Genomic DNA, 25,061 nt, shown 5'->3' on the forward strand with positions numbered 1-25,061 from the left:
TTTGCACCATCGATGGTGCATGTATCAAGACCCTTTCGTCGAGCTTCAATCCGACAATCATTCCGAACTCCAATAACTCACGTCACCGGGTAGTGAAAAAAATATGGGACTAGGCTCATTCAGCTACAGCTATTGTCCTCTATATCTGACATCATTTTATCTTTTTCTCAAACACTTTGGTTCTCTGAACACCCCGTCATCCTTGGCCCTAACATTGCCATATGACAGGCGGAGGGCGGCGAGACGGAGGGCGATGTCGAGAGAAAGCAGCCAAAGTTGTGCTAGCACGGGATGACTTAAAGCCAGCTTGATGGCAATTTCATCCGAGCGTAATCTCAAACGAATGAATGTGGCGCCCTGCATGATGCCGCTTTGCCGTTCAGCCCTGGCCGCTAGTGAAGCAAAAGCAGGGGGGTCGAGAGAGAGCGCGTTCCCCTCTCCTCCGCTCCGCTCCGCCTGCTTTTTTTCGTTTTCCGTTTCATCATCTTCTGAATTCTCAGTCGGGTCGTCTCGACTCTCAGACCGACATAGTTGGAATCCTTATCGGACTTGCCAAACGCTGCAGACTAGCTTGTTGGCCGAGTTGGCGCGCTTGCGAGCCGCGAGTCTCCAATCACTCCTGTCTGGGCACCAGAGCTGGCTGTTTATCGCAGTTCGGTCCGCTTTAGCTTTGCCCGTGAGAGCTGCAATACTCTCCTCATCGTATTCAGGCAGTCGATGACGCTAGAATGAAGCTCTTGTGCTACGTCGCCGCCGCCTCGGTACTGGCTACTATGGCAAGAGCCAAGCCCGGGATCACTAATACTTCCTTCAACATTAAACCCAGCAAGCCTTTCGCCCTTCAGCTCAATGGCTGCGATGGTGGCTGCACCATTAAGCTTTTGATTGACGATTCGGACACCTTCAATTATGTCTCGACATTGGCTTGTATGCTTTTCTGCGTCACGTATCATGCCATACACTGCGCTGACTCTCTCTATAGCAACTGTTAAAGGTGATTCGTTCACCTTCACTATGGACCAAGGCTTACCTTCTGCTCTCTACGCCTTCGAGGTGATCGATAATAAATCTGGGGAAGTAGGCTCCCTCGCTCAATTCCAATACACTGCTGGCGATGGCGGTGGTGTTGGCCTAGACTCTACTTCGTCCGCCTCCGATTCTGCTTCAACTACTTCAGCTATCGAGTCCGGGTCGCCGAGGGTCACCAACTCGGAGACCTCTGTCACGAAAACATCTGGGACTTCATCTGACACAGCGACCCGTTCAAGCTCACCTCATGGAGGATCAGATGGACTGAGCTCTGGGTCACTGGCCGGTATCGTTGTGGGCGTTGTTGGTGGCGTGTTGTTGTTCCTGGCTGGCATGTTCTTCTGGTGGCGGAGAAAAGCTGGGACTTCAGGCCAGAGACACGAAGAAGATGCATCTCGTCCACAAGTGCCGGAGTTAGAGGTGAAAGCAAGGGTTGAATTGCCGGCCACCATCTCCAAGTCACTGACTGAGATTGGAGGGTTGACTCAACTGCCACAAGCAGCGGAGCTGTCGAGCCAGGGCCGAACAACGGAGCTGGCTAACACGGAACAAGACAGTAAGAAGGCAGGATATTCGGAAATCACTGCTGCAGAGCTGCACGAACAGGATCGATCTCCTTATAGCGAGCTGCCACCAGAGACACTCAAGTACGAGGTGGACAGCAATCAGCAGCCTTCTCCTGACCCGCCAGAGCTGCCATCGAGCCCTGTCCAGCGGCCGTCGGAGCTAGACGCGTCGCTGACTTCTCCATCGGATTCTGCCCCCAATACAAGAGCGGCTACCACGTCAGCTATCGGGGCCGAGCAGCCTGCCTCCGCCTTCAACCCCGCCGAACTCGCCTCGTTTGTCCCACAACCATCAAACAAGGCATTACTCATGGACCAATATGCACAACTTGAAGCTCGCAGGCAACGGATTTTGGAGTTGGACTGGATTGAAAGAGAACAGGCGGAGTTACACCAGCGCCTAAACGAGATGGCGACCAGGAAAAGGGAGTAAAACTGATGTGGTCACTTTTCTTTATTGTACGTAATACCCTAATATCTTATGCGTAACCAATCCGGAACTCTTGGCGTGACTCATAGCTGATATTAAACCGTTTCATAAGCACTCAAGCCCTTCTAGATGTTCCTATCGTCGCTTAGCTGCTGTTTTTTTGTCTGATCAAACCAGCAAAGAAGCGCTGTAAAATATGCTGACACCCTCACCGATGGTGGGGAGGGTGTAATACAGTCCGAAGGATATATCTCTATGACATGATATTTCATACTAATAACTCTGGCTATGTGCTGGCGCTCCAGGGAGCGGTGCGTACATGACCGTGACCTTTTTACGCCCACCCTGTACTATGGCGACGTCATCAAGATAAAAGAGGTTGGAATAGTGGCTGGTCAAGTTGCTGTTTCTTGCGCCGGTCCTGGTCGCGGACTTTCATCAAAACACCTGCTACTCTGTTAGGACTTATAGAGCCTCAAGCGTGAATAACATGATGGAACTCTACTTGCCATCAGGTAGCTTCTCATAGTGGAGAGATGCCCGTTCAAATGAGGTATCGATCATTAACCCGTCTAACATCTTGACCCTAGACATAGCAACATAGCTGAGCCCTGTCTGGAAGTCCCGTTCAGATAGATCTGTCACCATCTTGTCCACTGTGATGCTCTGTGACTTATGAACCGTAATGGCATATGATGCCATGAGTGGGAACTGCTTTCGTGTACAGGCGGACATCCCAAGAAAGAAGTCTCGCCTCACTGGAAGTATGGGTACTACCTCGCGCCCATCATCCGTGGTTAGATATGATGGCCCGGTATACTTATCCATCACCATCATAATGACAGATGGCGGGTCACGATGCGTATCAGCGCCAGGGGCCCAACCGATGCCATATACTGTTCCTTGGGCCCCATTAACTAGGCCTGTTTGATGCCAGATGTTCTGGGTTAGCATGAGACGAGCACCTATACATACCGGAAACTGGCCAGCCAGGTTGCCAGCTTGTTCAGATGTTGCCTTGTCAGCACCGTTACCAATGTTCTTCGCCATGGCTTGGTTTGCTGGGTGCTTTAGACGGCCGAGATGCTCGTAGTTGTACTCGTTAACATGAGCTTTCTTGCTATAGATACGAAGAGCAGCATCAAACGTATCTACCTCGCACTGGCTTAGCTTGGCCTGCACACGCTGGCTTAGAAGTTTCTATGACTCTATGGATAGCTTTAAACCACGTAGTTCTTTAAGCGCAACTCGAAAGCTAGCCTGGTCGTCGCCCTGTTGCCGCTGGACCTTTTTTAAGAAGACAGTGTGGTTGAAGGCCCTATATGCCGTCTGGCCAGAGACCTCATGCAGGTCCTTGAGTGGCCCATCAAAGTAGAGGGGCTTGTTTGCAACCGGCGGGAGCTGGAAGAAGTCGCCAACGAGGATGATGCTCATGCCGCCAAAGAAGTCGGCTGCTCTGCCGGGAAAGACTTGGCGGAGGCGTTTGTCAACCCACGAAAGCTGGCGCAGACCCAGCATACTCTTCTCGTCAATCACGAGATACCGAACGTCCCGCAGCTTCTTCTGGATAGCATTAGCATCTGCTGGCGATAGCTCTGTAAAAGCTCTATCAACGGGTAGCCGGAGAAGGGAGTATAGAGTTGTCCCCATGATCTGGTTGCTTGCAACACCCGTGGGTGCAGTTCTCCAGATCGGACTGGGCCGGTCACCCGCGAGCCTCTGAAGATGCGAAGATAGGACTTTGACCATGTAGGACTTGCCTATCCCGCCACCACCGTTAACGTGAAGCAGAATCTGCTCCTCGCTGCCGCATTGAAAGTGTCCAACAAATGTATCGTATACTACCCGCTGCTCTCGGTTGAGCGTATCGCGGGCTTCTAGAGGAAGGTCTTCAACATCCATACCGAGACGGTTCTGCTCAATCCGCCGGCGCCAGTAATCGCCCTGGACGATTCCTGGGTCGGCGTAGCGGCCGACGTGGGGTGTCCAACCGTATTGGATGTCGATATCCCGTCTGCCAAGAAGATCTATTGCCTCTTGGCTTGGTGGGCAGTCGGGAAGCTGGCGGGCAAGCTCAAGCCAGTCCTCCTCCACAAGGTCAGGTTCGTGAAATTCCTGCTCGAACTGATCCGGATCTGGCCGACATTCCTTGGTGTTGGCTGTGCCGTAGTAATCGTCAGGGTGCTAGTGGTTCCCGTAATAGAATTCGGCGGCAGGTGCGTAAGTGGCGTACTCGACACCGTCGACCTTGCGTAGTTAGTTGGGATCGCGATGTGGATGGGCCAGCATCAGCTTGACGCGGCAAAAATCATCGTATTGGTCATGTTGACGGTTAGAGCTGTACCGGGGGAAGTAGTATAGAACACGAGGCTTGGCTTGACGACCCCAACGTGTCCACTTTGTCCCGTCCCTCTTGCTTGTATTCTAGTTGGCTAGAAAGTCAAGATAAGTGAGTCCTTCGTGGAGGGGGGAGGGCGAGAAAGATACTTATCATATATATCCCAACAACCTCGGCGTCATCATAATCACCACCCTGGAGGCGAAGAGACCGTCCCTGCTGCTCGTATGGACGGCAATCAACAACCCTGACAACACGGGTGCCCTCCTGCAGCTCGCAGTTGAGCAAGACGTGGCAGATCTCTTGCTTCGAGAAGTCCCTCTCCGCAAGCAACTTGTTCATCAGACGCGAAGCAAAAGAGAGAAGCGGGTTATGGTGTGAGACATAGGCAAGATTTGTCGCCCCAGGCTGGCATAGCTGTCAGTCCGCTTCTCCATCTTACTGCAATACTTGGCTGCATAATTGATCACAGCCTGGAGACTGGTACAGGGGGATATGTCAAGGTTGGGCATGATGATTCCTCCAGCTCGCTGCCTGGATAAAGGGTAGCCTCCCGAGGATGAAGCATGCTCGTTCCGACTAAAGTCGAGTTAGAAGAAAATGTCAATCATTTGAGCGGGAGGATGAGAAAAGAGAAAGCGAAGGGCAACGATGATAGGGGAAAGCTTCATCGGACCAGGCAAAACCATACTTTCGGTAACTAGGAGTGTATCGTTGGCGTTGTTCATCTGGCAGGCTGTAGAGTGATGCGAATGGTGTTGAACACATCCGATTTGCTGGTTTAGGTGTTGTTGCTTGAGCCTCTGCTTTCGTCTGCGTTCTCGAGCACGTGCTCGCTTTTCTTCAAGTGAAAGTGCCCGGCGACCTATCTTCCGAGAATGCAACAGAATATTTCCTCACGCACAATTTGTCAATCCTCAACAATCTTCTGGGTTCGCAACCCTTTTCACTTCATCGCTCGTCCACGATGACGATGGCTAGAGTTGTGATATAGCAGCCCCTTTTACTTTGATTTTCCCCTGGACCGTTTGACATATCTAATCGTCAACCGACCTGCTTGCTTTTTTTTCCAGCCACCTACGAAAGTCCAAGAGAAATTATCCACAAACGCGAAACCTTCGGTGCCTCAATCTAGGATATTTATTGGGCAATAATTATTCTCAATCATGAAGGAAATGAAGAGGCGCCTTCTAGGATGAGGGTTGCATCTGTCCGGATTAATATTCATGATTGTTGATGAGCCTGTGTATAACCCTGCTCGTTCTAGGGCATCTTCATTGTACGAAGGCAACCCGTACTCCATTGATCGCGTCCATACAAGGCGATCTTTTTCTTAGCTTTTACACAGGGGAGGAAGCCCTGCCGGAGTATTCGCCGATAGACACTCCACACTGGACCACCAGGTTGCGTACCTAGTAAGGTCGAACAGTGTATAGTAGTGAAGATATGAATATCTGCAATTTGCTTTCATTAAGAGTTGATCCGGGCATGTCACTAGTAAAATTCTACAGAGCGCGTCTCGCACGGACCGCTTGGGGAAGGCATTTGGGGGTGAATAGTTGGTGGGCGCGCCCACCTATCAGTTGCCGTAGTGTACGGTTGCATATTACCACATGGGTGACAGTAGTGCCCTCTTGGCTCCGTCGGACAAAACAAATTCAATTATTCATTGCTGCTGACTCGGCAACTACAACTAAGACTCAACGAACGAACGAGCATAGCTGATTAAGTAGGTGCTCTTGACTTAATGTCTAACCTAGAAACTACGCAGTTTACCATAACCCTCAGCCCTCTCTCTCAACTGAGCGCCTCGCTCCTTCTTTCCCACCCGCTTCGTTCCCTTGGGTAAGATGTGGTTGAGCCGTTTCATAGGTACAACTTGACTCCACACCTGAACTTGAGAACCGCCATTGTCCCCCAGCGGCAGGCCTTGAAATCTACACATAAACGTGCCCACACCGTCCACCGTCGCGTTAATCCAGTTATAAACCCCTGGATCAATCCTGCTCAGAACGGCAGTATATGTGCCGTTGCTGTTAGCTACAGCTTGATCCATATTGAGGGACTCCAACCGTTCGCCAGGTCGGTCAGTGATGGTCCACAGTGTGTAAGAAGGCAGCACCCAGCAGGTCGCGGGGCCAGCGTCAATCGTGATTACGAGGGCATCCTCCTTGCTCAAGTTGTAATGCGAGAAGGAACTAGCCTGAGTAGCGAGGGTTCCAAAACTAGAAGACTGAACAGGGGCATTGATGATATTTTGTGGTCTTGATAAGGTCTGATCGCCGAGGAGAAATGTTCCATAGGCTGGTATGGATTGCTTGAAGTAGTCCCTAGCTTTATCGATGATTTCATCTTCCGAAATGCTATCCGGAAGCGAGCCAGTCGACACTATCTCCACCTCAAGAGAATCAGGTCTTTGAGAGTCCCAGTCGGCAATGTTGTTGCGTACGAAGAGCTGGACGGCGCGGGAATCGCTTTGAATATGGTTTGGAGACGAGGAAGCGGTTGAGTTAATAGTAATAACAAAAGAGCCATCTGAGTCGAGGACGAGATCTTCATTCGCCAAGACGGTAATGGCCGTGGTCACGGTAAGGTTTGTGATAAGGGAAAAGCTCGCATCAGCTAGACCACCTGCCGCTCGCTTTCCGCGGATAACATAGTTATATGAACCGCTGACCGGAATGGTACGGTAAATAGCGTCAGGGTTATCATAGGCATAACGGCCCCCAAGTACAGATCCTCGAGGGGGGTTAATCAGCCAATACACCATTGGGTGTGCTGGATCGTCGTTGATGGCTTTCTGCATTGAGCTAAAGGCCAACTCCTTAACGGCCGTGTCAAGGGATTGTAGCATGGCTGGAGACTTTACGTCATATCCATGCTGTTCCGCCACTGAGGCAAATTGCTGGCGTGCGTCCGAAATGAGATCATCGTAAGGGTGTAGCTGGTGGAGTTTGATAGCGAGGCTGCCCAGTGTGCGTTGGTCTGGTGTGTCCAGAGGATTCGACTGGCTTGAAGCCAGAGAACACATGAGTGCTCCTCCAAAGGCAAGATGATAAAAGAGACGACGCATTGTAAGTGGGCGAGGTAGAAAGTATAGTTACGCAAAGAAAAGCGAGCGCTGGACCTAACTTAGTTCTGCGTCAGCTTTATCACTTATATGCCACTGAGAGCTCTGAACGGAAACGCCGGCAGGGTTTTTTGCCCTGAGCCTCGTGACCCGGTAACTCGCCGACTCCGAGTATTACCACCAGCAAGGTGGCATCACGGGATCATCCATTACTTCCAATGGATGCCAAACCCCTGCTGGAGCAATGAATTTCGGGGTTTCGGACGGTAGTACGGGCACGATAAACGCCTGAGGGTCCGCACGCCATTTTTAGTGAATTGCCTTTATCTTGATTTTCTACTGGGTACTCTGTATGATCCAACATCCTGCCAGGTTCCCCCCACTTAAATCGTGGCTGTGGTGAAACTTAGAATATAAAATCGCCGACTGTTAGAGATTGAATTTTTATGGGGATTGTGGCTTGGGAACTTTGAGTTTAAGCCCAAATGCAATGCCTCGATTTATGGATTACCCCTTGCGGGGTCTACCTACTGCCGCGATGGCTCCTATGCCTACGCTGGACTTAAACAGGATGATGATTGGTTGCATTAGTCTCACTAGGGAAAACGGGCCCCATTCCCAAATGATCCCTGATAATTTGGGAAATGAGATGGATTTTGGGAATGGGCCCCATTCCTGAGGCGGTAGCTGACAAGGATGGTTAGGGATAGGTGATTGGCGCAGAAGCGGGAATGGGGCGCGTTCCCGACTTGAATACTTGGTAGGCAAGATTCGGCCGTATTCTTAGACCGGATCAATGCGGAGTCTGAACAGGCCCTTGAACGTCAGGATCAAGCAGCTCGGGATGAACGTATCCGCCACGGTACTTCTGCTAAGCGGTCAAGGCGCCAGGTGGATGGGTCAGATGATACAGCACCGCATCCCAAGAGGAGCCGAACTCTTCCGTCAAGCTTCAGAAGTCAATGCGTGCGAGATCAGTCTCTCAACGATGATGATTGGAGTCACCGGCCACTGTTTGGGTACCCCGGTGGCATTGCCACCTCCAGCGCGGTGGTTACGCGAATGGCCGTGCTCGACCACCTTGGGACTCGGGTTGGGTTCAGCGATGACAAGAACCCACTTCGAGCGAATCTCAAGTTGTGGACTTTAGGTGAACAATTAGAGGAATGGTGTACCGTTGGTTGTCAGCTCTGTTACGTCTGCGGCGATATGGGGTTGGATCACAAACTCGACGATTGCACCACTGTAGGTTCCGAAGTGGCTCGGCGACTACTCGGTTGGCTAGAGACTCTACGTCTTGACCGATTCGTAGGGGCCCGCGGTAACTGCAGCCTCTGCACCGAGACCGGTCAGATATGCGAGGACATAGCCATAGGACTTCGGGTATCTGATGCGAGCACCGAGGAAGAGAAGAATCGTTGGAAGCAGAAATACACGTCAGCAACCGATCCGGACGGCCTCTGCGGTAACAAGCCAGCCATACGAAGGGCGATTGCCGCTCTTTGTGTGTTTGACGAGCAGCTCCTCGGCAAGACATTGACCACTTTAAAACTCGGCCCATGCACCTTCACCAGCTTCCATGCCCCCGGTACTGATTCCCTGTCGCCTCAAATACGAAGCAGCTTGATCGACTCGGTTTCTATAATGAAAGAGAATACCGGATGATGACCCTACAGAGGGATGATCAAATTAAACCCGGTCTACGGATACACGCATCTTGTTTCGACTCAAAGCCAAGGGTCAGAAACGGCCTTGGTTTGGAGGTCAAACCCTCACATTCGTACCATCGTTCAAGTCCCTTTAGGGATGATGTATGTTATCTCCTTTCCAGGGAAGAGAAAACTGCGTCGATCTATTGCCGTTTTTGGTTTTGATGGAAACCCCTGTCGAAGACCATTTCTAAACGGCTTGATTGACCGGCTGCAGCCACAATAGGCCGTCGTAGGGCCCGAGTCTGACGGGCGGGGCGAATATGGGCACAAGCCAGGCAGGTGTCTAATTACAGGCAACTGACCAAGTCGTGGCGGGAACTGGGTATCAGACCTTTGGTGGCGCTTGATAAACAGACAAATGTAGAGGTGAGCAACCCTCAAGCCAGGACAGCGTTTATTCAGCTTGGAGGGTCACTTACCGGTGCGAGAGGGGCAAGACGGAGTTGCCTTGCTAGAAGATACATGAGAAATCGTGATGGGGCAGTATGAGGAAGAACTGTCAACTCAGCAGCAAGTGCGACCAGGAGGGGCAGACCGGTCCGCTCCGCGCAGATCGCTTAGAGCAGACTATGATCTGCGTTATCTATCCGCCCTTAGTGGGAAAAACTTGCGGCTGCATTACAGGTGTTGGTTGTAACCGAGCTTCCTGTCTTACCTTTGTCTACCGGCAGCAGCCAAGGCGGATAAAACCGGAAGGATGCGGTGTTGTCTCCGCCAAAGTTGTTGGAAATGCATTGACCCATTGCTGCCTGATGCTCAAACCTGCAGCAACACCAAAACAGTCATGCACTTTGCCGTGCCAACTGCACGTTGCCTTGGTCGAGCTTAGGTGGCTTACTGGGGAATTGCGGGGGCGCTTGATCGGCCGTGCTACGTTTGAGGGAGGCCCGAGCGTTGGCCAGTGATCAAATGACGTACGCGTCTTGGTCGGCGAGAGAATCAAGTTCTTTGAGAAGAGCCAACTTGAGCCCCGTCAGGGAAGCAAAGACGATCGTACATAAAATCCCTTCGGAATTCCCCAGTTAGTTCTCTTCAGCCACGGGCAGTCAGAGCTCTGAACATCCTCTTGTTCTTCCTTCAAGAGTCCAAACCCTTTTCCTTCCATTACCTCCTCGGCCAACTATCAAACACCCGACCCGCCGACCAAGATGCTTCTCAAACATCTCTTCCTGGGCTTCCTCTTGGGCGCCATGTCTATAGCGGCCCTACCTCAGCTAGAGCCTGAGGATGTCGATCTCGAGGTAAGGGACGATGAGGACCTAGTCGCCCGCGGCGGTCCCAAGTTCTGCCCCCCGGCCAGCACTCCGACAAGCACGGGCACTGCGTCTGCCCTGACGGTCAGATCAAGGATGGCAAGTTCTGCAAGTGCCCTGACGGCCAAATCAAGGTGGGCAAGTCCTGCAAGTGCCCCGGGGAGCTCATCAAGAAGGGCGACGATTGTGTCTGCCCCGACGGACAGATCAAGAAGGGCAAGTTCTGCAAGTGCCCACATGGTCAGATCAAGGAAGGAAACCACTGCAAGTGTCCGGATTATGAGATCAAGAAGGGAGACCACTGTGTCTGCCAAAAGGGCTATCATTGTGGTCATGATGGGAAGTGCAAGAAGGATCCCTACTAGGAGGGCAGGAGGTGATGAAGATTGATGTTGGTGGGCTATGGGACCCACTCCTTTAGTCGTTTGCAGGGTCTTGATGTAATAGTTTGGTGTCGATGACACATGTACGATCCTTAAAGACATGCTGCTTTGGATATGGGTTTGGTTAAATTGATCATGTAACTCGGTAATATGCGGCCAATGGCTACATGAATACTACCTCAATTTGTCTTCAAGCTTGATGTCCTTGTTTTCGGTGTCTAAGGTCGGTGAATGGTGCTTGGAGCGTTGACAGTGGCTGATCCAGCATATTTGCGTGAAGACACTGGCACCCCGGTCATTGGGGAGTATAATAGGGCAGGCCTAACCGCTCTACCAACAAGTCAACGCAATCTCTACTAGAGTTCATAGAAAATCCCATATAAAAAGAAATGTGGGTCATGCAAGCATGGGGTAGGATTCATAGAAAGCCGAGGGGTAAGATTGATTGGGCAAGATGAGTAGTAAAATTCGTAGAAAAGGCATGTATCAAAAGATTACATTCAGGCAGTATCACACAGCGTGTTTCAATTGATTCTAAGTTGCATTACGCCGTCGCGCCTGGGTTGAAGTTTTGGTTGATTTTTTTTGATGTGGTTGAAAGAGAGGAGCGACGGCGTGAATAGTGTTATGTGATTGGGCCGCACAGGCGGACCGTGCATCGAGGTATATTCAGACAGGTCAAACCGACCGCCAGTCCACACCCCGTGATATGCCTTGTGTACGAAGCCATCGGGTTAGTTAAAATTACCCTTTTGAGTTTCGCGGTCATTTCACTAGCCCATTTGGGATTTAGCGCTTAAATCTCTAGCCAACCAGAATTAAGCAGTTAAGCACTAACTTTATTTAATTTGCACGGTCAAGCACTAGCCTAATCAGGCTTTCGTGGTTAACGTGATATCTCCTTAACTACGCGGGGGCTATTATCGCATATTAAACCGGGGTCTAATCTAATAAAAACAAAGCTAATAAATGGTATTTTAATTCCTACCTAATTTCTAGAGTAATCGCGGACTCGCTGTTGCGATCAGAGCCCCACTGAGCATGGTGTGATCCACAATGCCAAAATGCATCAGGCTGTGACGACGGGATCACGTCCCCTCCCCGGACATAATGCCACGTCAGATTATGCCTCTTGAAAACATAAAGAAGGTCATTTGGTCAATGATCAACGCTCGGGCCTCCTTCGAACGTACGGCAGTTGATGAGATGCTCCTGCAAACTTGCAGCTAGCCACCTCAGCTCGACAAAGGCAATGTGCAATACGGCTGGGAAAGTGCATGACTGCTTTGGCGTTATCGCAGGTTTGTGTTTCAGGCAGCAATGGTTCAATGACTTTTGGGCAATGCAGGGTGGGGAATCTATCTACCAATGTAGACGAAATGTAGATGTAGATAGATGTAGATCTACATCTATCTATCTACCAGGGGGCCATGTGGGTCATCTATCTATCTATCTTACCATCGGATATGTAGGCGAAATGTAGATAGACGCCAAGATGAAGACGGAAAGTAGAGGGACTTTTTTTAGTGCGCAATTCCCTTCCAAAGCAAGGTACCGGTACCCCCACCTTACTACTACCAACACCCCCTGTCAGATCATTTCCCTTCCCCCTTTCCCTCAAGCTCATCGCAAATTTTGGTCAATCTCTTGATACAGCTCCCCCTTTTCAAATGTCAAGTGGCATACCATACAGTCGACTCTCAGTATAGAGCATCTGCCACAATGTCAACTCCAAGCGACTTGTTCAGTCAATCGGTAACTGACGCAAATAATTGCTCAGAGTTATCCAGTCAGCCAGATCTACCAAAACTAGATTCATCGTCGTCCCTCAGCACCTCAATTGCCGTCAAAGACTGGAGTACAGTTTCTCAAATCGTCCGTGGCCATTGGAATCTCTCAACTCGAACTGGACAAGCCACTGGATGGTTTTGGGCTCATGGTTACAATGTTCAAGCCAAAACTGCCACCACCGAACGGGGCCCATCCAGTTGGCTTTGCTGCCATTGCACCCAACGGAAGGTCCACAAACCAAAAGCCTATGTCGCGTCGAATACCCGGAACATTGAAAATCACCTCAGCAAAGCACACAGTGTCTTCCATCCAGATCCATCAAAAGCAAAGCGCTACGTATTGGAGAGACCTTTAAATCAATGCAACCTCCATGAGTTTACCTCCAGGAAGCGGAAAAGGGATGACTTTCACGACGAGCTGGTTGCTCGATTTGACAAAGCAACATTCCAGCGCCTGCTTATTCAGTGGATTATGGACGCAAACCTGTCTTTTCGCCTCTCAGAGCACGTGGGGCTCCATGAACTCTTTGACTATCTCAATCCGTTGGTCCGTGAGACTTCAGCAAACCTTACTCACAAAACAATTCGGGCCAAGGTTATTCATGAGTTCAACACTTACAAAGCCCACGTTACTGATACTTTGCTACGGAGCCCTAGCAAGGTCCACATTGCATTCGATGGCTGGACCTCTCGGAACAGGCATTCTTTCTTTTCCATCAATGCTTTCTTTCTCGACGACGAAACTTTCCAGCCTCGAAAAATCCTGCTAGGCCTCCCAAACCTCGCCATGGCCCACACCGGGGAAAATATCTGCGCAGCGGTCACGGAGGTACTAGAAGAATTCGAGCTTGTACAACACAACAAACTTGGATATTTTGTTCTTGACAATGCTTCGAACAACGATAAGGCTGTGGAGGAATTAGGGCGCAAGTTCGAGTGGCAGGAGCCTGCAGCCAGGAGGATTCGCTGCTTTGGACATGTCCTTCACCTTGTCGCTACGGCTATGCTTTTCGTCCACGATACCCAAGCTCTCGAAGACCTTGACCCGGACGACTTTGACGAGTGGACAAAAAGAGGGCCGGTTGGAAAATTACACAACCTTGTCGTCTGGATCAATCGATCGAACAAGGCAACAGTCATCTTGCGCAGACTACAAGACGATGACCCTGACAAGAACTACCCCGGCACGCTTGATGTCGTTCTTGACAACTGCACACGCTGGCTATCGCAATATTATATGATTGAACGTGCAATTAAGCTCCGTCGCTACCTTGAAGAACTTGTGGATATCACGATCCAATCGAACAGGAAGTTGGTCCGATCTCGATCCAAAGTCGAAAAATCGCGAAGCTCGCTTCCTTCATGTCTTGAGGAGGACAATCTCCTTACTGATGCAGATTGGGAAGCTCTGAATTGGTTCAGCAACATTCTCGCCATGTTCAATTCTTGCCTTTTGAGGCTTGAAGGTGACTGTCAAGTTCGGCTTCGAAAAGGAGGTGCGGAAGCACAGTACGGTATGGCTTGGCAGGTCGCCATTGCATACGAGTTCCTCTTATCAACATTAGAGAGGGCCAAGACAGAGTCGGCGGATCGGCCAGAGTCCAGCTACCTTTCTGCCTGTATCAACTCTGCGTGGGCCAAACTTAATAAATATTACACCAAGCTCGATGAAACACCGATTTATTACGCAGCTACTGTTCTTCATCCCGGAATACAATGGGCGTTCTTGACAAGGGCGTACAGCGGAAGGGAGGGTTGGATTGACAAGGCCCGACATCTCATCCAAACGCTTTGGGAGGAAGAGTATAGGGATCTTCCCGCCCAGTGGGAGATCGCTGACAGCAATCTTCCTGTAGCCGTGAGGGCACGGGAGTACAATCCCTTTGACTCATTCCAAGACGAGCTTATGTCGTATCCGAACTCCGAAGAAGAATCGGTCGCCGATGAGTTCGAAAGGTGGCAATCTACAAAGCAGGACACATTTTCAAAGCACGATAATCCGCTTGAATACTGGTCTGCCAAGCGGTTTGAGTATCCTCGTGTAGCGAAAATGGCGATTGACGTCTTATCAGTCCCTGCAATGGCTGCCGAATGTGAGAGAGCATTTTCCTCCGCTGGTAGTATGGTCTCTCCTCAGCGGACTCGTTTGGACGCGAGCACAATTGCAGTTACCCAAACGGTTAGGTCATGGCTGAAGGCAGGACTTCTAGAAGGATATGACGGGCTGCTGAAGGAGACGAGTGGCGAAGTGGCCGGGGTAGTTACTTAGTGGCTAGTGCATATCGTATTTAGAGTGGTAGATAGAAGCATCTATCTATATCTACATGTAGCCTACCTCTATCTATCTACATTCCGTTTTATGACTAAGCATCTACATCTATCTACCTTGGGTGTCGGTAGATAGATGTAGAGATTTCCCCACCTGGGGCAATGTGAGTTGAGAAAATGCCGCATCTTGCCGGCTTTATCCGCCTTGGCTGCCGCAGTACACGAAACAACTCATCGGTATTCATAATGAGGCGAGACAGGAAGCTCGGTTACAGGCAACACCTGCAATGCAGCAGGAGGTTTGCTTTGAGGGGAATCGATAATACAGGTCAGCTGGACGGGTCCCAGCGATCTTCGCGGAGCGGGCCGCTGCCTAACGGCGACTTGATGCTGACATGGTGTGTGGGGTAAGCATGTCACGGAAACATACGACAGCCAATGATTGCCCATGCGGACCCCCTCACTGCCATGCTGCAATTCTGCTCTCGCACCGCTAAGTGACTCTCCGAGCGCTTTTGAGTTGCTCGCCTGCACTTGTCAGTCTGTCACAAGTGCCACTGAACGCCCGAAGGCCCTGTGCTTCCACCGCTACGTGGTCAGCTGCCCGCCGTCAAGCCCTGTGTAGTCAGTCTGTGCTGAGGGGCTTTTATGGCTGCAGCCGGTCAAGCAAGCCGTTTTTTGGGCTTTCGACAGGGTTTGCATCAAAACCGAAAACGGCCGTGGACCAAGGCTGTTTTCTTTTTCCTCGGAGGAATAACCTCTGTTATCCATCCCTTCAGTGACCCTAGCGCCCACTCCACGGCAGAGCCATGCCTTGAAAGCTTTGGGAACGGGCTAAACGGCACTGAAGCAATACTACGAATGTGAGCGATGATTCAAACCAAGGCCATTTTTAGCTTCTGTTTTTCCCGGAGAAACAGCAGGCATCTAGACCGGGTTGAATTTGATCATCGCCTTGTAGGGTCATCATGTAGTATGTTCTCTTCCATTTTAAAATCGAGCCGATCAAGCCGCTTCCTAGTTATTTGCCGCGACAGGGAATTAGTACCTTAAGCCATGGAAGCCGGGGAAGGCGCACGGGCCGAGTATTCTTGTATTCGGACCCAAAACCTAAGATCGAAAGAAGGGTGCACGGGCCAGAAAAAATGGTATTGGGTGCCATTACCAGTGGTAATTGGTACAGTAGGTGAGGTGAGACAAGAGAGAAAAGGGAGGAGCAGTATAAAAATAATAGGCGTAGCGGAAGTAGAGCAGTAGAAAAGTAGGGAGGTCTAGAGACGCGACGCGTGCACGGGCCAGAATTGTGGTAATTTAACGAAATACAAGAAGTCGCGACATGTGCACGGACAACCCAGCAACGTGCACGGACCAGTTTTGGTGTAATTGAACGAATGACCACCACGACTGTGTACAGTAGTAGCATGCCCGAGGAGGTGAGGTGTTGTCAAATACTAACCTAATTTTCCAAAGATTGGCTTCCGAGGCAGAGGGTGATTCTAAAGATAGATGCAGAACCCAAGCTCAACTCACGGGGAAGGGAGAATGGCGCTCTCAATGAGGGCCAGCTGAGACGCATATATTAGAAGCATTCTCTCTCTATCTCATCGTTCTCCATTCTCTATGTCGAACCCTCTCTGACTGAGATACCGGCACCTTCCCTTTCGCACTCTTCATCTTGGCCGTTATACAAGAAACTCCTACTTCTCTTCTACATAACCAAGTTGACCCTATTAAAGAATCCACCCCTCAGTCACCATGCTTCTCAAACACTTTCTCCTGGGCGCACTTCTTGCCCTGAGCTCCGTCGCTGCACTTCCCAACCCCGAAGCCGACCTTCACGACGTCGAGGCCAGAGATGACAAGCACCACCGCCCCCGTTGCGGCAAGGACGCCGACCCTGATCCTATGGATAAGCACAAGTGCATCTGTAAGGACCAGGGCAAAGAATTCGATCCAGAACACAAGATATGCCGCTGCCCCAAGGACCAGAGGCCGGATCGTCACGATCCTCATAAGTGCGTTTGTAAGGACCGGGACAAGGAGTTGGTGATGGGGGTATGCAAATGCAAGGGAGACTTAAAGCCGAACAAACATGGCGAGTGCCGGTGTCCCAAGGGCACCCGTCGGCACGGAGATAACTGCAAGCGTCACGGGTATTGATCATGACAAAAACTGATGATGAATAATATGGGCAATGGTTTCTTTTCACGTATACTCTGCGCGAGCCTGCTTTGAGGCGTCGCGGTTACGATCCTTAGATAGTTATCCTTCTTCTTCTATTATGCATCCCTTCAATTGTCGAGGAGCTCCGGTCGGGTCACGGCAAGGGGGGCAGCCAATAAAAATGCATCGGATCAAAGGTACCTAGCTCCCCCACCTATTTTAGCCTATGGTAGAAGTACCAGCAATCTCTCGAGTTACAAATTGCTACATCACACTGCTTACATCCCCAAACTGTCTGGCGCCTCCTTTTATTACCACTGACCGGCGCCAACGGCCTCCTTGAGCTTCTTGACCTTGGCTGCCCTGATTGAAGCCCCTGGATTGACTGCCTCTGTAGGTAGTGATGAAGGCATCGATTGGGAAGTCATTATCTAATTAAGAATGGTTTGTATGAGGATTTAGGTGGTATTGATTAATGACGCATCGTGTGGTTCCCCTTATGTACCTCCTTGTTGACAGGGGCAGTGTGGGGCGGGGTACTCTCCGGAGCTCCTCGACAATTGAAGGGATAGTTTACTCAGATTGGTCAAAAGCAAACAAATACCGGTATTTCACTTTGAATGACTGGTCCAATCTGATGTAGATGCCCTGACAGGCCTGCTTGAAGGCCAATTTCTCCAAGTGTTCAGCATCCTATCCTACTACTACTGTACGGAGGCAGCTTTCAAAAGTCTTCGGCCAAGAAAAAGCAATGTCGACGCCACACTAGTAGTAAATACAAGAGGTACATCAAGTTCACTTAACCCACTAAATGAGGCCAGAAGATAGCAGGCTCTAGTCAGTAATTAAAAAATAACCTTCCCCTATAACCCCTGAAGCTATAGGGGAATTAGGAAGAGACCCTACTGTAGTCAATCCCAGCGTGAAGTATCAGAAAGTAGTCACAGGGTTCAAGGATGTGGCGTTCATTAGCTTGGCCGAAAACTTTTGAAAGCTGCCTCCGTACTAATGTTGATCCAAATCGCGCCGCATTATCGACTTTTCGTCCGTGCAAACCTGGACGACCACGAAATTCCCCGGCCTTTTGCCGAAAAACCACCCTTAGATTCTCCACTTTCTGTCCGTGCACATTGACACAGTAACCGGGTTCGACAAAAACAACCTGTTGTTTATCTATTTTCTATCCGGATCTTTATATCTTTTGGAATACCTTGTAGCCAATTGGCGGAGACCCAAGCCTTTGGCGGATGTCTGGTGCTGCGAACCCCGCTTCAGACGTCATCATCGTCATGGGACGCGAATCGGACGTTCCGGGCGGGGGACATCATCGTCCCCTGCGTAAAAGAGCGAGAACGACGAGGGCAATGCAATCAGAGCAACAAGAATGTGATATGGAATGGCAGGAGGAGGAGAGCAGCGAGGGGGTGCCGAGCAACAATCGACCCAGGAAAAGGACCACGCCTAAGACGGCCGACAGTATGACCGACGCGATTCAGGGCCTGAAACAACTCCTGGAACAAGACTTCAATAAGAAAATTGAAATCATGAAAACAGAGTTCCAGCTCGAGTTCACCAAGCTTAGCGACCGTATGACTGAGGAAGTCGCTAGGACCACGGCCCGGATGGCACAGGAATTGTCGCAGGTGCGAGAGCAGCTTGCTCAGGTTTGCAGCGAGCTGGAGCGTACCCGACTGCAGCTGGGTACCGTGAGCGAGGCTCATGCAGCACGATCGCCTAGTCAATCATATGCGGATGCTGCCAGGATGACGCCTACCAGTATTACCACTCAAACTCCATCCACGGTTCGATCGGCAACCCCGGAACCGGTGTTCTGCACAGTAGACACATCCAGTGTGCCCGAGGATCATATCGGAGACGCTACGCCGGCAGTGCTTCGCAGAACCATTGAACAGGAAATGCGAACGTCTAGCGGCCAACCTAGTTGGCGATGTGTTGCAGTGACCAGAGATGGACGAAATACCAACCGCCTGAGGGTCATCGGTAGGAATGAGGAAGAACTGAAGAAGATCAAGACCATTATTGAGGTCAAGAAGGCTCCAGGTGCGAGAGTCCTCCGAGACCAACTGTACCCAGTCAAAGTTGACAACATCAACCGTGCGGCCGTCCTCGACCAGGAAGGCAAGGTCCTTCCAGGAGCAATGGAAGCTTTGGGCCAGGAGAATGAAGTCCAGATTGCCAAGATGGCCTGGTTGAGTCGAAAAGACAGCGTAAAGGCGTACGGATCTATGGTGGTATACCTCACCAAAAACAGCGATGCCAGGAGACTCCTACAGGAACGCTACTTCCTTGCAGCGGGTGAATCGGCATATACCAGCGCGTTTGAGCGGAGAACCGGACCGATACAATGCTACAACTGCCAGGAGCTTGGCCACAAGGCCTTCTCGTGCAGCAAGAATCGGGTATGTGCGAGATGCGCCGTCGAAGGCCACCATCACAGTGAGTGCCAGACGCAGGTACCCAAGTGTGTACCCTGTGGTGGAGAACTATGCACCGCCCCGTACACTGCACCCCTGGGCCTAATTGGATGTCAGCACGAGATATGTACCGTGGACTAGCAGCGGGGAATCTTTACAATCTTTACAATCTTTACAATCTTTACAATCTTTTTGAGGGACGTAGAGGTCGGTGCGACCGTGGGCGTGGTGTCGCGAAATGGACGCGACTGCTGACGAGATCCTGGTGCGAGGTGGAGATTCAATCACCGTGGCGCGTCGGTCCTCGAGACCCGTGAAGCCGACTGCAAAACTACAGGAAAGGCTACAGGCGATTGAGAAGAGGAATGATACAGTGAGGAGGAACGGGCCACAACAGCCGCGGGATGGTGAAAATGAAGGCGAGACTGGATTGGCCGACGGGGCCAGAGATTCGCAGATGACGGAAGGCGCGACGGGCAACCACGCGTCGCCCATGCAGATCATGTTCCGAGCGATGCTCCAGGAGACGTCGACCCATTTGATGAGTGAACAGAGGAAGATGCTAGAGAGGCTCTGGGACGCGTTGATGGAGAACCAGTGAACGGCAACGCGGATGATGAGCGAACAGCTGGAGATGATACGCTAACTCCAGCAGGAAATCCAGACGATTAAGGCCCAGGCAGCCGAGGAATTGAAGAAGGCGGACGAGCTCAGACGCTCGCACGAACAAGCCACCAGGCAGCTCAAAGCCATGCGTGAACAGGCTGCAAGAGACCTTGAGCAGATGCGAGAGCAAGTTATGAAAGAGCTAGGGAGAACACAACCCCAGACGGCAGAGGAGTTGAAGCAAGTGAAAGAAGAAATGAAACAGGTGAAGGAACAGCTAAACACGATGGCCGACAGCATCTCCAGCAGTGCTCAGACGAGCCCACAGCCATCGTATGCGGACGTAGCCCGCACCCCGCCTACGAGCCAGCCAAGCAATGTCCACACACTGTCGTCCATGCGCACGACCCCATCCTCGTTCACGGATACCTTGTTCTGCACCATCGACACCTCGCGGGTCAGCGAAGAGGACAGAGGCAAGGCGCAAGTTGGAGAAGTTCGTCAAGCGATCGAAGAGAAGGTGCGGGCCAGAGAAGGCCAACAGAGCTGGCGGTGCGCAGCCGTGGTGAAAGACGCGAGGAACGCAGACCGCATCAAGGTGATCTGCCGGGATGAAGCAGAGATGCTGCTTGTCAGGGAGGTGGCAGAGAAGACGGTGGTCAAGGGCGCAAGAGTCCTCAGGGACTAACTGTACCCGGTTAAGGTTGACGGCGCAAACAGGACTGCGGTGCTGGATCTATCCGGCAACGTGCTGCCAGGTGCGGCGGAGGCACTAGGAAAGGAGAATGAGGTGACGATCGCTAAGATGCACTGGCTCAGTGATAAGGAGAATGGGAAAATGTACGGTTCGATGGTGATCTACGTTACGAAGGCGGGTGATGCGCGACGTCTACTGGAGGAGAGGTACTTCTATCTTGCCGGAGAGTCAGCTAGTACCAACATCTTCGAGCGGCGTCAAGGCCCAGCCCAATGTTACAACTGCTGGGAAACTGGTCATAAGGCGTTTACCTGCAAGAAAGCGCAGCGATGCGGTAAATGTGCGGAGGCGGGATATCGCCACGGAGAATGCCAGGCCGTCGAGCCGAAGTGCGTTCTATGCAGAGGGCCGCACGAGTCGTTCAGTCGACACTGCCGAGTGCGGCGACTATATGGTGATGTGCACTAATCTGAAAATCTTCCAGCTCAACGTGCGGAAGAGGGATGTGGTACAGCTGAGCATGATGAACGACAGAGACTTGCGGGACTATGCGGTGCTGGCGGTAGCTGAACCATACGCTTTGAGCATTGATGGAGCGTTGGTGATAGTACCGAACAATCACAGAAACTGGACGAGATTCCTACCGACAAAGAGACATGAGATGCAATGGGCGGTTCGCAGCATGCTCTGGATCCGCAGTGACCTAGAAGCGGAACAGGTGCCGATACCCTCGGCTGACCTAACCGGAGCAATACTCCGGTTGCCTGACCGGGAAGTCTTGGTGGTATCTGTGTACGTGGAAGGGAGGGACGAGAATGCTTTACGCACGGCCGTGAGACAACTGCACATGACGATAATGGACTTCCGCAACGGCACCGGCAAAAGAATGGATGTCGTTCTGGCCGGCGACTTTAATCGATATGACCAACTCTGGGGAGGCGACGAGGTGACAGGCAGGAGGCAAGGCGAGGCGGGCCCGATCATCGACCTCATGGACGAGCATGGCCTACTCAGTCTTCTCCCGCGAGGGACGAAGACTTGGGAAGGGCCAAACTGCGAGAGTACGATCGACTTGATGCTTATATCGTCCGAGTTGGCAGAAGAAGTGGTCCACTGCGGCATCCACCCGACCGAACATGGGTTAGATCACAGGGCAATCCGAACAGAGTTTGACCTCACGACGCCTGAAAGGACGGTTGAGCCAAGATTACTTTTTAAGAACGCACCGTGGAATGCGGTCAGGGAGAGGGTGAAGGGCAAGCTGGCACCACTCCCATGGGACGGCGGAGTTCAGGCATAGACGGACAGGCTGATGGAGGTGGTTCTCGATGCGATCCACGAACTGGTTCCACGGGCTAAACCATCACCGTACGCGAAGAGATGGTGGACAACAGATCTTACGAGGCTTCGAAAGGCGTATACGTTCTGGAGGAACCTGGCGAGGTCCCAGCGCCGTGTAGGCCACCGAATCGACAACCTAGAAAACAGAGCCAAGGAAGCAGCCAAGGAGTATCACGACACCATCAAAAGGCAGAAGAAGGCCCATTGGGATGATTTCCTCGCAGACGGGACTAACATCTGGCAAGCCGCCACGTACCTCAAACCCGGAGGTGGGATGGCCAGTGATAAGATTCCCCCATTGAAAAGAGCGGACGGGACGACGACGCAGGACAAGGCCGAGCAGGCGGAAGAATTGCTCAGTGCATTCTTCCCACCGCTGCCGGCAACCATAGAAGACGAAGACCCGCGACCGCGGCGGAGAGAAGTGGCCATGCCGAACTTAGCGATGGAGGAAGTGGAGGAGAAGATCATGGAAGCCAAGGCGTGGAAAGCGCCCGGGAAGACGGACTGCCGGCGATGGTGTGGAAACAGCTGTGGCCGGTGGTGAAGGAGCGCGTTATGCATCTGTTCCACACTTCACTGGGCGAAGGACAACTACCGGACCAGTGGAGGAGCGCCAAGATCATTCCGCTCAAGAAACCGGACAAGGGAAACTATAGGATCGCAAAGGCATGGAGGCCGATCTCGCTTTTGTCGACGCTGGGCAAGATCCTCGAAGCAGTAGTAGCTGACAGAATTTCGTACGTCGTCGAGAGGTTCGGACTCTTACCCACAAACCATTTTGGGGCGAGAAAACGGCGGTCGGCAGAGCAGGCACTGCTGCTCTTCCAGGAACAGGTCTACAAAGCATGGCGGAACCGCAAAGTGGTCAGTATGGTTAGCTTCGACGTCAAGGGTGCCTACAACGGAGTGTTCAAGGACAGATTGCTGCAAAGACTCGAAGCAAGAGGCATCCCTAAGGGGCTTGTGAAGTGGATAGATGCGTTTTGCTCGAACCGCACGGCCACCATCGTGGTGAACGGCTACACTTCTGAGCGACGGGAGCTGCCACAGGCCGGCCTTCCGCAAGGGTCGCCACTGTCGCCTGTGCTCTTCCTCTTCTTCAACGCAGACCTAGTGCAGAGCAGGATCGACTCGAAAGGCGGCTCGATCGCGTTCGTCGACGACTACTCAGCCTGGGTCACAGGGCCGACGGCGGAGGCGAACAGGGACGGCATACAGGCCATCATTGACCGAGCACTAGCGTGGGAGAGACGCAGTGGAGCGACGTTTGAATGCGACAAGACGGCTATCATCCACTTCACACGCGTCGCTGAACGCACCAGTGATGCACCGTTCATGATCAAGGGAGAGGAAGTCAAGCCGAAGCAGAAGATCAAGATCTTGGGAGTGGTTATGGACACGGAGCTCAGGTTCAAGCAATATATAGCCGAGGCCGCTTCCAAAGGTCTCTCGGCAGCTATGTGTCTGAGGAGACTCAAGATGCTTCCACCGCATACTGCCAGATAGCTCTTCGTCGCCACCGTTGCTCCGGCCATGGACTACGCTTCTGTCGTGTGGTCGCATGCACGCGGAGAAAGAGAACTAACCTGGCTCAATAGGGCACAGAAAGTAGGGGCATAGGCGATCACGGGCGCCTTTCGAACGGTGTCGACGGCAGTGGCTGAAGCGGAGGCCAGCATCCAGACGGTATGCGAGCGACATGCTCAGGCCGGCACGAGACTATACATCAACGTCCGGACTCTGCCAAAGACACACCCGCTGGCAACATTAAAAGTGTCAGTGAGCCGAAGGTATATCTCGCCGATGAAGAGACTGGCACTTGCACATGCCGAGAGCGGAATCGAGCGAATGGAAACGATCCAAGCCTATGCGGTACCACCGTGGCACGGCCGCGTGTTGCTGGAGTGCGAGACTGATCGGGAAGCGGCGGTAGCAGCGGCCGACAGTGCCGACGATATTGTCATCGCGACTAGTGCTTCCGACAGGGGAGGACTAGTAGGCATGGGAGGCGTCATCTGCCACAAATCGCCTGGCCGGGCAGATAAGGTAGTCGCCAGGTACTCGGTCACTCTCGGTTCGCGAGACGACCAGAACCCATACACGGCCGAGCTGGAGGCGATAGCAATGGCACTTCGATGTATGCCCGACGGACTTCAATGCCAAGAGCTCACGGTATTATCGAGCAGCCAGTCATCCCTAAAGGCGATTACACGACCACGATAGCAGTCAGGTCAGGGCACCATTCGGCAGATCTATGATCACATCGAACGACTGGGAAAAGCAAACAACAGGGTCAAGATGATGTGGATACCGTCCCGAAGCGATGAATTTGCCATGGGCCACATGGCGAAGAGGCAAGCCCGAAGAGCAACCGCGGCAGAGCGCACACCGGAGTCGTTACCATACCAGGCTCGCTCCACCCGGACCAGATTGGCGAGGTCGCAACTGCGGCAGCAACGGACACTGCCCGACAGAGTAGGCGGCTACTCCAAGAGGATCGACAAAGCTCTGCCAGGCAAACACACGGAAGCGCTATACGATGGACTAAAGAGAGGAGAAGCAGACGTGCTCTCGCAGCTCCGTACGGGAATGGCGAGGATCAACAGTTACCTGTACAGGATAGGCGCGGTGGAGTCTGACATGTGTGACTGTGGACAAGCAGCCGAGACGATGGAACATTTTCTGTTCCGGTGCACAAGGTGGGAGGCAGAGCGTGAAGGCATGCGACAAGTTAGACAAAACATGATGGGAAATCTCTCGTTCTTTCTGGGGGGCAAGTCGACGTCGGATGGGCAGAAATGGGCACCTAACCTACAGGCGGTGCGGGCGACGGTCAAGTTTGCAACGGAGACGGGAAGACTGGGAGCGAATCGAGGGATATAACATACTAATCATCGAATCCAGGAGATACTAACATCTAACAGCCTCAGGTTGACAGACCATGCTTCAGCTGCTGAAGATAGGATGCTGAACACTT

The 25,061-nt window shown here is 51.9% G+C and overlaps 7 protein-coding genes across 7 annotated transcripts; 5 read left to right on the forward strand and 2 right to left on the reverse strand.

Moving 5' to 3' along the window:
- Positions 1–728: 728 nt before the first annotated feature.
- MRS44_016963 (uncharacterized protein) lies at positions 729–2,028 on the forward strand (the record flags this gene model as incomplete). The annotated part of the gene is made up of 2 exons (XM_046281608.1): positions 729–927; positions 983–2,028. The coding sequence occupies 2 exons, from the start codon at positions 729–731 to the stop codon at positions 2,026–2,028; spliced, it is 1,245 nt and encodes a 414-aa protein (XP_046127253.1).
- A 498-nt stretch (positions 2,029–2,526) lies between these two features.
- On the reverse strand, positions 2,527–4,705 carry MRS44_016964 (uncharacterized protein; the record flags this gene model as incomplete). Its single annotated transcript, XM_065617504.1, has 3 exons — positions 2,527–3,210; positions 3,274–4,209; positions 4,535–4,705. The coding sequence occupies 3 exons, from the start codon at positions 4,703–4,705 to the stop codon at positions 2,527–2,529; spliced, it is 1,791 nt and encodes a 596-aa protein (XP_065473576.1).
- A 1,414-nt stretch (positions 4,706–6,119) lies between these two features.
- MRS44_016965 (uncharacterized protein) lies at positions 6,120–7,436 on the reverse strand (the record flags this gene model as incomplete). The annotated part of the gene is made up of 1 exon (XM_046278925.2): positions 6,120–7,436. The coding sequence occupies one exon, from the start codon at positions 7,434–7,436 to the stop codon at positions 6,120–6,122; it is 1,317 nt and encodes a 438-aa protein (XP_046127252.2).
- A 693-nt stretch (positions 7,437–8,129) lies between these two features.
- MRS44_016966 (uncharacterized protein) lies at positions 8,130–9,098 on the forward strand (the record flags this gene model as incomplete). The annotated part of the gene is made up of 2 exons (XM_046282487.1): positions 8,130–8,143; positions 8,198–9,098. 2 exons carry the CDS (start codon positions 8,130–8,132, stop codon positions 9,096–9,098), a joined length of 915 nt encoding a protein of 304 aa, XP_046127251.1.
- A 1,195-nt stretch (positions 9,099–10,293) lies between these two features.
- Positions 10,294–10,763, forward strand: MRS44_016967 (uncharacterized protein; the record flags this gene model as incomplete). The annotated part of the gene is made up of 2 exons (XM_065617505.1): positions 10,294–10,482; positions 10,533–10,763. The coding sequence occupies 2 exons, from the start codon at positions 10,294–10,296 to the stop codon at positions 10,761–10,763; spliced, it is 420 nt and encodes a 139-aa protein (XP_065473577.1).
- A 1,740-nt stretch (positions 10,764–12,503) lies between these two features.
- On the forward strand, positions 12,504–14,840 carry MRS44_016968 (uncharacterized protein; the record flags this gene model as incomplete). The annotated part of the gene is made up of 3 exons (XM_065617506.1): positions 12,504–12,536; positions 12,595–12,908; positions 12,959–14,840. 3 exons carry the CDS (start codon positions 12,504–12,506, stop codon positions 14,838–14,840), a joined length of 2,229 nt encoding a protein of 742 aa, XP_065473578.1.
- Positions 14,841–16,594: 1,754 nt separating this feature from the next.
- MRS44_016969 (uncharacterized protein) lies at positions 16,595–24,967 on the forward strand (the record flags this gene model as incomplete). Its single annotated transcript, XM_065617507.1, has 9 exons — positions 16,595–16,894; positions 18,220–19,422; positions 20,093–20,698; positions 20,747–20,946; positions 20,993–21,977; positions 22,041–22,350; positions 22,410–23,473; positions 23,705–24,256; positions 24,311–24,967. The coding sequence occupies 9 exons, from the start codon at positions 16,595–16,597 to the stop codon at positions 24,965–24,967; spliced, it is 5,877 nt and encodes a 1,958-aa protein (XP_065473579.1).
- Between the last annotated feature and the right edge of the window lie 94 nt (positions 24,968–25,061).

The sequence above is a fragment of the Fusarium solani genome (assembly GCF_023522795.1).
Source record: "Fusarium solani strain SB1 chromosome Unknown bctg00000013, whole genome shotgun sequence".
In the NCBI taxonomy this organism is placed as follows: Eukaryota; Fungi; Ascomycota; class Sordariomycetes; order Hypocreales; family Nectriaceae; genus Fusarium; species Fusarium solani.